General features: G+C 44.2%; 1 protein-coding gene across 2 annotated transcripts in view; it reads left to right on the top strand.

Annotated features, from left to right (window-relative positions):
- Positions 1 to 4,367: 4,367 nt before the first annotated feature.
- The window catches only part of RUNX1 (RUNX family transcription factor 1), a 172,208-nt gene continuing 162,491 nt past the window's right edge, over positions 4,368 to 14,084 (top strand). For both annotated transcript variants that reach the window (XM_080614485.1, XM_080614484.1), the window contains exons 1-2: positions 4,368 to 5,009; positions 5,197 to 5,310. In XM_080614485.1, the coding sequence (XP_080470611.1) occupies positions 5,256 to 5,310 (55 nt within the window). In that variant the 5' untranslated portion in view covers positions 4,368 to 5,009; positions 5,197 to 5,255. The remainder of the gene's footprint in view (positions 5,010 to 5,196; positions 5,311 to 14,084) is intronic.

Below are 14,084 nucleotides of genomic sequence, written 5' to 3'. Positions count from 1 at the left end.
GTGGGGTGTGCCTTGGCTGAATAGGGTCTTTACCCAAACTGAAGTGCTCAAGGTTTGGAATTGCCCTTCCACACCAGTGTCAAGGAGACTTTTTGTCCTCTCAGTGTGAGCATTTGCTTTCCTTTAATCTTGCTCTGACTCGTGGAATGGACAAGTGGATGTAAGAGAATGTCATTCTCCTTGTATTCTGCTCTGGCTCACCTCGGTCCATTTAGCACTTGTCCATCCTGCCTGTGCTTGAACCCAACCTGCTTTGTCTGAGTGAGGCCAGGCCCACCACACATTTCAGTCTGTGAGGTCCAGGCTTTGCTTGTTATAGAGAAGAGAAAGGGAGTGCATCTAATATGCAGATTATGCCCCAGGGTCAAACACATCCTGCTGCATTGAGACGTACGGTGCCTGTCTGGAAGATCTTGAGGGATTAAAGCCAGTCTAAATTGAAAAGAGGATGAAAACTGAGAGGCTGCTATCAGTGGAGGGAAGGAAGCCATTGTTTATGTACAGCCGGTCACTTGTAGGGCAGATGGAGAGACTATGCACCTCCCTACATTGTTGTGTCAGACCTCAAACTGTAAACCTGACCTCCCAACACCTCCTGAGAGCAGCCAAAATAATCCCTAAATCATTCTGGTTTGGACCCCTCAGTAGCTTGTGGGATTCTGCAGCCTGCAAGGTGGCTGGCCTCTGGGGCATACCTTGGTGGGGTCGGGTCATTACTGTGCTCTGTGAGGGGAAAAAGTCAGTTTAGATGTAGAGACTGATAAATCTTAGCGCTCAAAGCTTTCTCTGTGTTAATTTATTGTTCAGACTGGTGAGATCTGAAGTATTTGCTCTTTAAAAAGTGGACTTCTGTTGAGGGTTTGAGGGAAGGAGTGGTGATGGGCTTTTTCCAAATTTTGGCAAACCTCATGAGACTCCAAAATGGATCCGTTGACCATGACTTCAGAGTATGTACATGCCTGGTGTCAGGGCTTGTTTACTGGAGGTCATGTTCCAGCCAACAACCCCAGATAACAGGGCCGTGCTCTGCAGTACTAATGCAGCAAATACAGTACACCTAAATCCTACCCCATACACCAAATTAAATATTACTGGCATGATAATTTGATCTTTCTATTGTCATGTGATCACTTGTTGATTTGTTTCATAATGTGTCAGCTTTATGACCTAAACCAGATATTACTCCTTGAAAGTTAATCATTATCTTACACTTATTCATTAGAAAGCAGAGGATGCCTAAGTACCAGTGACACGAGGTTTTTAAGGGCCTCTACGGGACAGCTTTTAAAGAAAATTAAGAGTGGCATTAATGGTGACACAGCTTACATAGCAACACTTGGTTGCCCTCCTTGGGGCATGAATTGTGAAATGATCCAGCTTATTCCTCTCCTCTGAGCAATGCCAGCTACGCTAACAGTACATTTGACATAGATTTATTGTAAGGCTGCAGGAACAGCTGATGTGCACCCAGCATAAAATAGTACTATGAGCATTGCCAGCAGCCCTTGCCCACTTTTTTAGGATTCACGGCTTCTTTGCTGTGTGTAGCAGTGGCCTAGGAGTAGAATCGTCCATCATCCTGCTTGAGTGTAGCTCAGACCACATAGCACTGTCCTTTCCTTGAAAATTCAAGATGGTTAGACCTTAATAAAGCATATTCCTGTGCACTATTTACAGCTGACTGTTGGCAGAGAACTGACCGGAGTGGCAAGCTACATGTCGAAACACTCAGGCTTTTCTCTTGCATCATCTGCCCTAGCTATGAGATGACAAAACCAGCCGAACTGTTGCTTGTTGCATAGCATAGCTATGCTCTGGCCTTCATGGCAGATGACTGAGGTGAAGGTATTAACATAGCTGACATTTGCAGTGCGCTGGCACGCTGCGCTGCTGGGTGCTGCCCAGAACGCTGTGGATGCTCGTGGCACATGCTCTAGCTGTCTGGGTGTCCGTCCCAGCCCTGGCAGCTCTCCTGCCCTAGCCTGTTGAGTATTAGGAAAAAGAAATCAAATGCAGCACAAACAGTGATTTAAAGGCTCTGACTGGTGCTGCCTTCTGAAGCAGACAGGGACTAGAGCTCCTGCAGGAAGGGTCTTTTTACCTGATGCTAAGACAAAGGGTCAGAAATAAGGGGTCTGATGTTTCCCTGCCACAGCAGTGAGATTGCCCAATTACACCCCTGAAGCAGCCTTGTTCCTCGCACTTTCTGAAATGCATTCCTGTTGGCCTCATCTCAAACATCTGATGTAATTTAAAATCTTTATAATACATCCTGTCTCTGGGACAGAGCAGATATATAGTCACAGGCAACTCAGCACATTATACATCTTTTCTGTGTTCCTGATTTAAAAATCTGCTTTATATATAGTGATGGATCTGTAAGGTGTCCTTGCCCATTGTCAGGGGGGTTGGAACTAGGTGATCTTAAGGTCCTTTCTAACACTAACTATTCTATGATTCTATGAAATCTGGGAGCTTGTCTTACACTCAGGTGAATGTGCCTGAAGGTCTTGGCTCTGCTGTCTGACCAGCTAAGTTAAACTTGTACAATTAGGTTTCTAGGGCAGTTGCAATTAGTTTCTGGGGCACCTGAGAAAGTAAAGCTGAAACTAGCTTATGTGCTGGATGCATGTACAACAGGCTGCTTGACTTCCAACTGCGTCATACCGTGTGGTGCAGCCTAACCAGGTAGGGAAAAACAGAGCCAACAACCACTCTCACCTCGGCCACACGCGGATAGGTCGCTGTGTCACTTAGACTCCAAACTTGGCCCGGCTTAGGCCTTTCTCCCTTCCAAAGATGCTCGTCTCCCGGGGCTGCGGGCTTGTCCTGCCGGACCGAGCTCCCCCTGCCGGCCCTAGCCCAGCAGCGCCCGGGGGCACTCATCCCCCTGGGCACGGCTTGGCAGCCCGGTGCTCTCCCGGAGCATCACGGCTCCCAGGCAAGCGCCCTACGGGAGTCAGCGTTGCTGACAGGTTTCATCTTTGGCGGATGCTTGTTGAATTGTTTACACGGGAGTGGAAGGAATCCAGAGCTGGGAGCTGGGAGAGGTTTATCCCACACCAGCCAAAAAGCTGGTCTGGTTGTGGTAGGCTCTGGAAGAGCCCGTAAGAAAAAAGCCAAGCTTTGAGTTACCAGCCTGATTCAAGTGCAGCAGGGGTTTGAGTCAGGCTCATCACAAGGTAGCAAAGTGTTCTAATCTTTCTATACCTGCTGCTGAGAATTGATCTGTTATTTTATGGAAGTTTGGGAAAATTTCCCTATTTCCTAGATAATATGTGTCACTAGACCTGTCGCATCCTTCTGTACCATAAGAAGCTTCTGTTTCAGCAGACTGACTTTTTCGAAGGAAAACCTACTGCACCCCCACAGGCAGCTCCACACTAAACCTAAAAGGAAGCCAGGATGCCCAGGTAGATTGCATTTGCACTAGAAATGCAGTCTGTGTGAGGAAAAGTCATTCTACTTCCATAGCTGCAATAAGCAGAAAAATCCAAGTGCGTTAAGCATCTAATTTGGTCTGGGTATCCCTGCTCCTCAGTGCGGGAGGTGCTTCTGCAGAGCAGCACAGAAATCTGGCATCAGTCTGTGCCAGCGCTACCTGTGTGCCAGGAGGTGTAACTGTGAGTTCCTTGCAGGAGGAGCCGTGTGTTGTTACGTATTGGTGCTCCACCTACCAGTATTTTTGATAGTATTGCAAAGGCTTCTTGCTGTTCTTCCAAGGGATCTCCTTCACCCTGGTAGTCACTCAGAGGGTGCAGAGAAGTCTCGCTTGGCTTCAGTCCCACTGTTGGCGAAGTCCTTTTATCACCACATGTTTCTTGGCAAAGGATTCATGGGTTTCAGCGTGCTGAACCCCAGGCTGTACAGGTGTGAGGCGTCCCGTGCTTTGCAGTGAGGCGGAAAAGGGCTGCTCCTCGCTGTTCAGGAGAGAGGAAAAGGAGACAAAAGGTGGCACAGCAGCCACTTCTCTATGCTGTAGTAAGTGACTTTTCTCCCCTCTTTTTGCATTGTCACAGCCAAAGCCAGAACTGCCAATTGATTATTAGGTTTAGGAACTTTTTTTTTTCCTCTTTATTTTTGATTCTTTTGGAAGGGAGAAGGAAATGGAAGCATTTTGGTCAGGACAGACTTGTTACCCCCTGGCAAGACACTGAGCTAAATCTTGAGGATTTTACTCAGGTTTTCTCATGGGTAGGGAACCTTCTGATGGGAATAGGAGCTGTGTTGAAGAAATACTACTGAATTCAACCTTAAGGAATTAACTAACAAACCTTTCCTGTGGACTTAAGAGACTAGTGACCTTCAAGCATACCTTTACAGGTGTCACCATAAAGGCTCAAAATAATGTTGGGGGATTTTTTGTCTCCACTGACAGTTTATTTTTCTATTTCATTTCATTATTTTTTCATAAACTTCCTCACAGTGTTCTTTCCCCAGCCAGTGGTCTTTCCTACAGCTGATTCCTGGTGTTTTACAGGACTAGCTGCACATCTTGCCTGAGCTGCAGACTAATGCTTGGGTTTGGATTACTATTGAATAAGCAGCAATGAAATCTCTATCAAAATAATCAGTAGTTCCAAAAACCACACACAACAAAACAAGGGGAGTTGAACTAACTCAGCAAGACCATTTGTAGCATCAGGGGCGGTGAGTCACTCTGCTTTTCCCTCCCTCAGCAGACGGCACTGGTGCCTCGCGCAGCCCCGGGGAGGGCAGGTGGAGTGGGTAGGGCATGACTTCAGAAAGCTAAAAAAAAAGGAAAGAAAGAAAAAGAAAGTCGACATCACTCAGGTCACGTGATGCAAAGGGACCAATGGAGGCAGGTTCTGGAAAGGGGAACAGTTAAATTTGTAATTTTGGTTGTGTGAAACACTTCTTTGGGCCTCATAAACAACCACAGAACCACAAGTTGGGTACAGAGGCAGTCACACAAGAGCGGGTCCGGGATATTGGTCAGCAGGCAGGGCGAATCGTTTTGACTGCAAACCACAGGGTTTCGTAGAGTGGTAAGCATCATCAACCACAACCGATCTGCTACTTTTTTTTCTTTTTAAGAAACAATTTCAGAGTTCTTTTAGCAAAAGAACCTTATAATCTGCTTTGTGCTGCTCCTGAGGCACTGGGATAAAACAGAGCATGATGGCTGGGAGGAGGGTGGTAGCAATGACCATTCTTCAATTTTCACTCCCCAAGGTAGAAGAAATCATATATTCCTTCACCGTAAAGAGAGAGTGAGTTTTAAAGAGGAAACAATGGCTTCAAGCAACTTATTTGAGTCACTTCCTTCTTACCAGCACTTCTTGAGAGGTAAGTACTATTCAGACTTTCTAAATATACTTTTTACTTTCCCACACTTAAGAAAATGCATGTTTGGAGAGCATCTGGGGACATTCTTGTAGTACATGTTTTTTCCCACTTCAGTTTTCTTTAAGGCACTCTCATTGAAACTAATATCTGAGCTTCCAGGAATATCATCTCATTACTTATCAGTTCATTAAAGAGATTATAAGAAGGACTCATTTAAGCTGTTCAAACAACCATTGCATGCTTGTGAATTTTCTCTTCATAAATCAAAATGTGCTAGAATAACTCACAAGCATTACTGCAGATACAAAAGCAGTAGCACAAGTCCCTTTTGATTCTCTTTGGCAGAATTATGACTTTTTGAGCCACTGCCATGAAAAATGACAGCCAACAGCATACTACACATATTACAGGCTGAAGCACCGGGAGCGAGTAGCAAGCTGGTGCGTACAGCCAGCAGAGCGTGATCCTGTTTCATTTATGCTAGACCATCAGCCTGGATAAAGGCATATTAACAAGGGAGAAGTCAGGAAAAGCTTAGAAACCTGCTTAAAGTTAGCTGCAACTCACATGGCTCAGGAAAAGGAGCAGTGTGGATAAACTCAGAGATCCTGTTGATGCCACGCAGGTCTCAGATGACTGCAAATTATCAGCAGAAGCCACCCTTAGAGAAATGAAGCAGTCCTATAAGGGCTGAGAGGGGAATTAAAGGGCTTCACCCAGCAATATGACTTTTTCACCAGTGATCAAGAGCACTCAGAGGCTCCTTCTAACGTTCTCACAACCCCCCGTGGAGCTAATGATTTAGTCATGGGTTATTCAGACAAGTAAGCCAGCGACTGGCACGAGAAACTTCTCCGCTTCCTCGTAGCTGGCTTCCTAAATAGCTCATGCTACAGCTGAACTTTTCCCCTTTCCATGAAAGCCCTCTGACCGCTCAAGCCCTTTTTGCAGCAGGGCTGTTCCTGTGCGGATGACAAGGCACACAAAGCCCGTCGCAGACCGCTCATCAACCTTGGCCGGGGTGCTGCCAGAGAGCAGCACTTCATAACTCTTTATAGTTACAGACTACAGCTTCCCGGCCTCGCTGGCGGTGTCGGTGTGAGTCATGAGTTATTCGTATTAATAAGCGGGCTTGAGAATGCGGAAGGCTCATCCCAGCTGCTGTGTCACAAGAAGCAGCAGCTCCGCCGGCACCCCGCCGTTCCTGCAGATCAACGCTCCCCGAGAGGGACGCGAGCGCAGGGAAGCTTGCCGAAATGCTAGCTGCTCTCCAGCCTTGCATCGGCTCCTTTTTCTCTCCCCTCCTCCATGTCAAAAGTTCCTCTACATCTGTCTTTCCTGGCACCGGCGGAGAGCGGAATCGCAGCGAGCTGCGTGAGTCACTCAGCCTCGCAGCACCTTCTAGCCTGGACAGGGGAGATGCTGCAGGCTGAGCAAGAAGTGGCTAACTGCTCTGCAGCACTTGTAGCTGACGTTTCCTCAGCACCCCTGCGAGCAAAGGAAGCAATACTGCTCCAATAACAAGAAGGATCTTCCTGCATTTCGTCAGCCTTTTTCTTTTTTTTTTTTTTTGCTTTTTCGCCTTTTTTTTTTTTTTTTTTTTTTTTTTTTTTTTTAGCTCACACAACTGTTTACTGTTTAATCTGTAGCACGGGAAGGCTTGCTGAGAAAATTTTGTGCTTCTGATAAAAGAACAAGAGTGAGCCTCATGGGGCAGTGCTTGCAGCAAGTGCCAGGGCACAGCCAGTCCATGGAATGAGATGGGATGGGAATGGCAGAGACTGTATTGCAGGCAGGAGCCTAGAGAGCCTGACAGCAGCTGGTTGGAGACCAAGGACTGATTTGTCCAGGAAAGGAGTTTCATTAAAGCTGGTTAATTCAGCAAGTGATTTAGCTCAGCACTCCAGAATGGGTTTTATTATCCTTCTTATTACTGTTCTCATTTTTGCTGTTAATATTACAATAGCACCAGTATTTTGTGCTTCCTTGTGGACTAGGCTGGAATCTTGCTAGGCTAGAAGTCACACTAGTTACCTTAACATATGCATCCAGTTTGGGCAATCCAGGTACAGATTCTGGTGTGTACCCAGCACAAGCAAGACCAAACTCCCACTGTACAGCGGTAGAAAAGCTTGGGCAACAGTTCTTCAGTTGAGTTATAGAGTGAACGTTTCATCATTGCAAAAGAATACTGTGTTTGAACATGGAAGCTTGTGACGGTTTTCCAGCAGTTCCCTTTTTGTTCCTTTCTTTACTCAAATGAATTTCACACAGTTTCAAAATCCTGGGTGCAGCAAAAGTGACACTCGGGCCTCAGAGCAAGAAGAATAAATCATCCCTAGGGCTGGTTGTTCTCACCCCTGTTTCTCAATGGTGTTTACATAGACCGGTCATTCCAAATGTCCAAAACTGTCTCTTCTTTTTTTCCCGCCAAAATTTATTGCACTCTCTCTTTAACTGAAATCGTGAAGTAAAGGGAAAAATAACAAGTTGTTTTCTGCCATGGATTTTACTTTATCAGTCCATGCAGCTCTTCGAGAAGGAAATCCATAACTCTTTTTTAGCCTGATATTATGTGAAAATTGGGAAAAAAGAGGGGAGTGGGGAAGCAGAACCATTGTTCCAGCCCTCATGAGCAGTGACAGACATAGAAAGCCTGACATATTAATTGAATGTGGTACACCACAAAGGATATGGCCCTTTTTCTATCACACCACACCAGGTCCTCACTTCTGCCACTAGGTAAAGAAGTGAGGATTACACTGAAACCTCCAGCGGTGTGCTCTACATGCTGAACACATTCAAATGTTTGATGACTCTGCTTTTAATGATGGCCTCATTTTCCTAATGGCCTCTCTCAGTTTAAAGTCTCAGCTTGATGTTAGAACTATGGGGTAGGACCATTTGTAACTGTCTTGCTGCAGTGCAGCCTGCAGAAAAACATAGCTTCATCTCTTTCTCAAATCTAGGACTGCATCAACAAGGCAGTAGTTTTAGCTTTTATTCTAGCAAGATTCATAGTATAAAGATGGATTTGCTGGTTTTATTGAGAGCTCATGTGTATTGTCCAGGTCAACATAGTGATACCTTTTGGGCAGGGGAACCAAAATGAGACCTATTAGAGTCTTGTATTAAACAGTAAACATACAGTTTTTAAAGGGTGTCTAGATAGCTACATAATATTGCCCCACCCTATAACTTCTTTTAACGTACTAAGGACATTAGGCTGTCTTGTAAGGTTTCCTAATAATTTTGCCTACAAAGGAAGACAGAATAACAAATCTATTTGCAGGGTTTTATGGAGCTCTAAATAGAACGAAACATAACATTTTCCAGAAGGGCACTTTTTCTTCATTTTTCCTTTTGCTGCGAGGTCTAATTATTTCAGTATGCAAGGAAGGTTACTCTTGGTTTTGCTTTTGTTGTATTTTTTATTAATTAATCATGGCAATGAAGGCTTGTGGTGCAATTTTGTTGGTTTCTTATCAAATGGAAAGGAACTCTAGCAGAGCACTTTTACAATATGGAAAAATACACTGTGCCTACTTTCTTCTTAGTTCCAACGTGCAAAGTAGTGCCCAGCCTCACTGTGGGTTTCTTCCTTTGCAAATGCTAAATTAAACTGCAGCAAGAAGCTCTTCCTGCTCTGAAGGGCTTCCTTCCCTGGACTCGTGGACACCCATACCTAAGGTTCAGAGTCATTGAAAGCACTCACTGAAAGCTTCTCATTGAAAGTTAGTGGCTCTGACTTGCCTTATGATGGGATTTACATTGGTAGGATCCTAAAATCCCTGGTGCTGCATGTGAGCAGAATTGTATACTAGAAGTAACTCAGCCAAAGACACGTTTCTCTGGGAGATGCACAGTACCTAGCACTGCCATGTATTTTCATTTGCTCACCAAGTAGAAGAAAACTATCTTTTCACAATAACATAAACTCCATTGTCACTGTGTAGGGGTGAGAGAAAGTTTTCTGGCACTTTTGCAGGCTGCCCAAACTGTAACAAAGAGTTAATTGGCATCAGCATTATAAAATACTAACTGTATCTTGCAAATAGGAAATTGAACTAAAGCTCATAAAAACCTTGGCTTACTAGGAGAAAAAAAAATTGCGCAATGTCTGATTTACACAGTCTTCTCTCTGTCTGAGCCTTTTTCTTTTACTGAAAAGTCTTGAGAAACATTGTGAGACCTGAACACAGGAATTCCTGTGAAGCAAGGGGTAAAGTTTCCGACAGAGATGAATACACTGCTTTGGTAAGATCAAGATACTTTATTCTAGGCCAAAATATTATACTGAGTGTTTAACCAGTCATACTTACTTAACATAGTGATGTCATGATGACAGTCTGAGCAAAGACTTAAGGTTATGGCTGGCTTACAGATCCCCCAGACTGTCTTGCCCTTTATCATATGGCCATTAATAAGAGATTGTTGGATGGCAGCTCTGCCTTGGACCATGTTTTACCACAACAGCCAAACTCCAGCTCAGAGGTAGCTCTCTAGTGGGAAATAGAAGTATCTTCCCCGCTCAACCAGTGTATGCAATATGAATAGAAAATAAACTGCATTTTTTCATGACTAGAAGGTAATCATGGTTTAGTTTGACTGCTAAGGCATGACCCCAAACGAACAGTCTGCTTAATTTTAAATGCATGTGAAGGATAGTGGTATTGTCAAGTTTATGAAAGTAATTTATGAACTGTGGAAGAATTTTACTTCAGAACACAGAATGAGTATCAGCATCATCTTGTTATTCAAGAGGAGAAAGTCTATAGCTAAGCTAAGAGTGGTAAAGAAATTACTGTTCTTGGATTTAGAAATAGACACATTTGGTTTTAAAAGCTAAGCAGAAGCTATCCTAAGGAAACATCAAGAGCATTTCTCTGTAAAACTATGAAGTTGTTCCACCAACAGAAGAAGCTCACCCAAATTTGACACCCTGCTACATGCAAAAGGGATGCACTGGGTCCCAGCGGTCTCTGCTGCACATGCCAGAAGGACTGGTGAGGGGAGGTAGCATAAGGTCCCCTTGTGCAGTCACAGAGAGCAAGGATGAAATGCAGAGTGGGCTTGGGCAGTACAGATCCAGCAGTGCCAGTATTAGGGCAAGAAAGAAGTAGTTCTAGCTTTGGGTAAGAGGACGGGTGAAGGCTGGCTGGAAAGGGACTACCTGCTCTCTGAATCAAAACCCAGCTTGGCATCTCTGTCTTCCCTGTGCCAGCACAGGCCTCCTGAATGCTGGGCGTGAGTTTAAATTGGGGTGTGTGGTGTTTCAGGTAAAGTGGTTACCATGAGCATCATGCTGTGCACAGAGACAAGACACTCTGGCTTCAGGACAGGCCCCCTTCACTGCAGGGGGTGAGCCTGCATGCGCCTGTCAGATTTTCTGTGTTCCTCAAGACTGCAGTGTTCAAGGATGTGTTTGCTCAGATTTTATTCAATTTTTATGTATTTACTTGTGTTTCCTATTTGCTTGTTTTTTTTCCTTAAAACAACTTGTATAGTCAGCTCACCCTTTCACTCCTATTGTTTTCTCTGTGTTTAGTCAATGGACAAGGTATGGTGGAATTTTTTTTAAACAGTATGTGATTACAGACTAGAACACATTGCTGTAAAATACCATTGAATCCAAGAGTTTAGCAGGATCTTTAAAACAGCTGGGTCTGTATATACATAACAGTTTATTATTATGGACCAGCCATGTAAAGAAAGAAGAAGGTTTGGAAGGGTTAAGTTCTCCCTTGGTCTCTCACTCCCATATTTCACAGCACAAACCGATCTCTGTTAAAGCTTGGAAAGAAAGCTTCCCATGTAAGCACGTCTGTCATCTGCAAAGTGAATTGTGGCTTCCTCCATGACATCTGGCCGCAGAGACAGACCACTGGCTAGGTGAATCACTAGTCTGAGAGAAGGACAAGAAAACATTGCACTACCTCATTACCTCTTCTGTCATCTTAAGAGAATGGATAATATTTGTATAGACTTGAGTCAGCTTTCCAAATAGTAGATGAATAGTAGGGATATCTCCTCTCTGAAGTGGATTAATGAACTGTAACAGGGCTGACAACAGTGGTGGTGTTTGGAGCAGTAGAGCAAATACAGAGTTTTACAGTACGTTGATGAAGTCCATACATGCACCAGCATATCCACAGTGAATGCAAGACATGTCATTCTTGCTGCCAGTGGAAAAGAGACTAGAAATTCTATATGCAGATTCCCAGTGTAATCAGCTTTCAAAAGAAATGCCTTTTCTTCCACTTAGGTCCCAGCGAAGAAAGTCCTGGGCTTATGACGAACATACATTTTAGTCCAAAACATAAAATTCTCTATAAAGGTGTATTCAGACAACTGAATTTGGCAAAAAAAAAAAAAAAAAAACAAACCAAAAAACCCACCAAAGAGTATAGAAGAGCTGACTGTGAAAGCAGGGAAGTAGAAAGTGATGGTAGCTGCTACCTGGTAGAGTTTCCAGTTCATCCTTAATACTGTTTGCAGGGTTCGCCACTTCTGCTTGCAAGTGAAATTCTGTGAAATTAGGTAGTTTCACTTCATGAAGACCTGTGAGAACATTTTCTCCGGCTGTGATCTATCTGTTGGTTTTAGTTTGGTTTTTGGTTGGGGTTGGGTTTTTTTCCCCAGCCTATGCTTATTATTTCTGATCCCAGAAGCAGACCGAGTCAGGGGCTTAGCGGCTTTTTTTTTTTGCCTTCTGAGTATTTTGCCATGCAGTGTGTTTTCTGTTGTCTAGTTTCACACTGAAGTTGTGATTTTGAGATGTGCTTAGAAGCTGCTCCAAGGTTTTGACTGTAAGTTGAAAGGCTTACCTCTCTTACTGCATTTTTTGTGAGTGCAGTGCAAGGAGACTTGAAACCTGACAAGTTTTATGTGATTTGCTACAAACATTTCACTTGGCTGTACTTAGGGAAAGCCCTGCGATCATGTCAAATCAGCAACAGAAGGCATTGACCCAGTCCTTCAAGTGCCTTTTTGTGGTCTTTAAAAGATGACTTTTTGTGAAATACCTGGTGTGTTCGGGGCAAAGTGGCACAGCACGGGGCCCAGCATCAGTTTCCTTTGTGACAAATGTCTTGCACCTTCTCAGGCCCAGCACCGCCTGCCTCTCTCATAAGTCCATTTTCTAGATGGCTTTATGGCATGTATCTGTGCCAGATGCGTGCCTTGGAAGTATCATGGCATTTACAGAAGCTTTGAACAGTCACCAAAGGATGCCAAGCTCCATAAGCATTGCTAAAGCATCCTACAGTTGCCTGTTTGGCGAAGGCAAGCACTGCAATCCTGCTGAGGGCGTGTTAGAGTTGGGTGTCACAGCCTCTGCAGTGGGCAGACCAACCTTCTTTTCTGTCAGTGTTTGGGTATCTATTTATACTTGCTGCAGTATCAAAGGGTAGTAGAAGGCAAGCTAGCACAGCAAAGAGAAGGCTTTCATCTGTCTAGCAAGGATAACATAGATGCAATCATATGGGTGTAAGTCACCACCACCCAACCCCTGGTAGACGTCAGTACACACCATGGTGGTGAGCGGGGGTGGGAGACATAACTCTGGGTTTTCACTACCGTTATTATACCGGCTGGGTAGATTTAAGCTAGCACAGCTTTACTCGTACATGCCTGCAGGCACGCTTCCCCTTTTCTCTACAGCCATGACTAGGAGCAGAGAAGCATATCCAGAGCCAGTTCTTAGGATAATATCCTGGCTCCATCCAGAAAGCGATGGCTATCAACTGCAGCAGGGATGCACCTGTCCTTTAAGAACAAAGAAACCTGCAAGAAAAATAGGAAGTTGTGGATAAGATGGGAGGTGAAATCTGAATGCCAATGTTGACATAGGGGCTGAAAGAAACAGCATTAAAGTAGAAGTATAATTCATGTAGTGCCAAGTAGCAGAACTATGGCTTGAGAACTAAAGGTTTTGTCTCTTTTATCTAGGAGATATTGGTATGGAATTATTATGGCATATTATGCATGGCTGTAGAAAGAGTTTTGAGTTGGCTGGGATTTTTTCTTTGGTTGGTAGTTATCGATTTGTACTTTACTTATGCATCAAGGATATACGCTTCACCTAGGGGACAGGTGAGGTGTATTTCCCCACTAAGCAGTAATGAGAGACTCTAAAAGAAGCACTCTTTAGCATGTACCATCTCCTGGTCTTATACAGAGCGGCAGAGGGGACACGACTTCCATGAGAGCAATAGCAACTTTAGAAAGCAACCCTAAAAGCACTTTCGAAGTAAAAGGCAATGAGGAGGAGGCCTCACATGTGCTGTCAAGATCCACATGGCAAAGGTGCCATGGCTGCTGACCATCTGTCCATGTTGCATATCATTCAGAGCAGGTACTGATATGAGATTACACATTATGCCCAGTTCATAGGAACTGCAATTTGTTTTATAATACAGTTACTCGATAATATCAGACTTCTGTAAAATGCTTCTGTTTTTCAGGACCTAAATGTAAATGAGCTTTGGGTTTTGCATAGATTGGGTGTAACCGAACTCATATCTGGAGGATGCATTCAAGCCTTTGTTAACCCCATTTGCACAGGGGCCATCAAACCAGTTACTGCAGTTCAGGCTGATTTAAGTGCTCTTATATGCATCCAAATGCTTTGCAAAGAAATTCAGTACCACTTTGTCCATTGCATCTCTGGACTCAGAGGCACAGAGCTGCAGAGGTTACTTCATGCAGGGTCTTAATCAGACCTATTTCCACCAGATCACTGAGCATGCTTCTACACCAACCTGATTCCTGTT

The sequence above is a fragment of the Psittacula echo genome (assembly GCF_963264785.1).
Source record: "Psittacula echo genome assembly, chromosome: 3".
NCBI classification, from domain to species: domain Eukaryota; kingdom Metazoa; phylum Chordata; class Aves; order Psittaciformes; family Psittacidae; genus Psittacula; species Psittacula echo.
The sequence above is the reverse complement of the archived record's forward strand: the minus strand, read 5'-3'. Positions and strand labels throughout refer to the sequence as shown.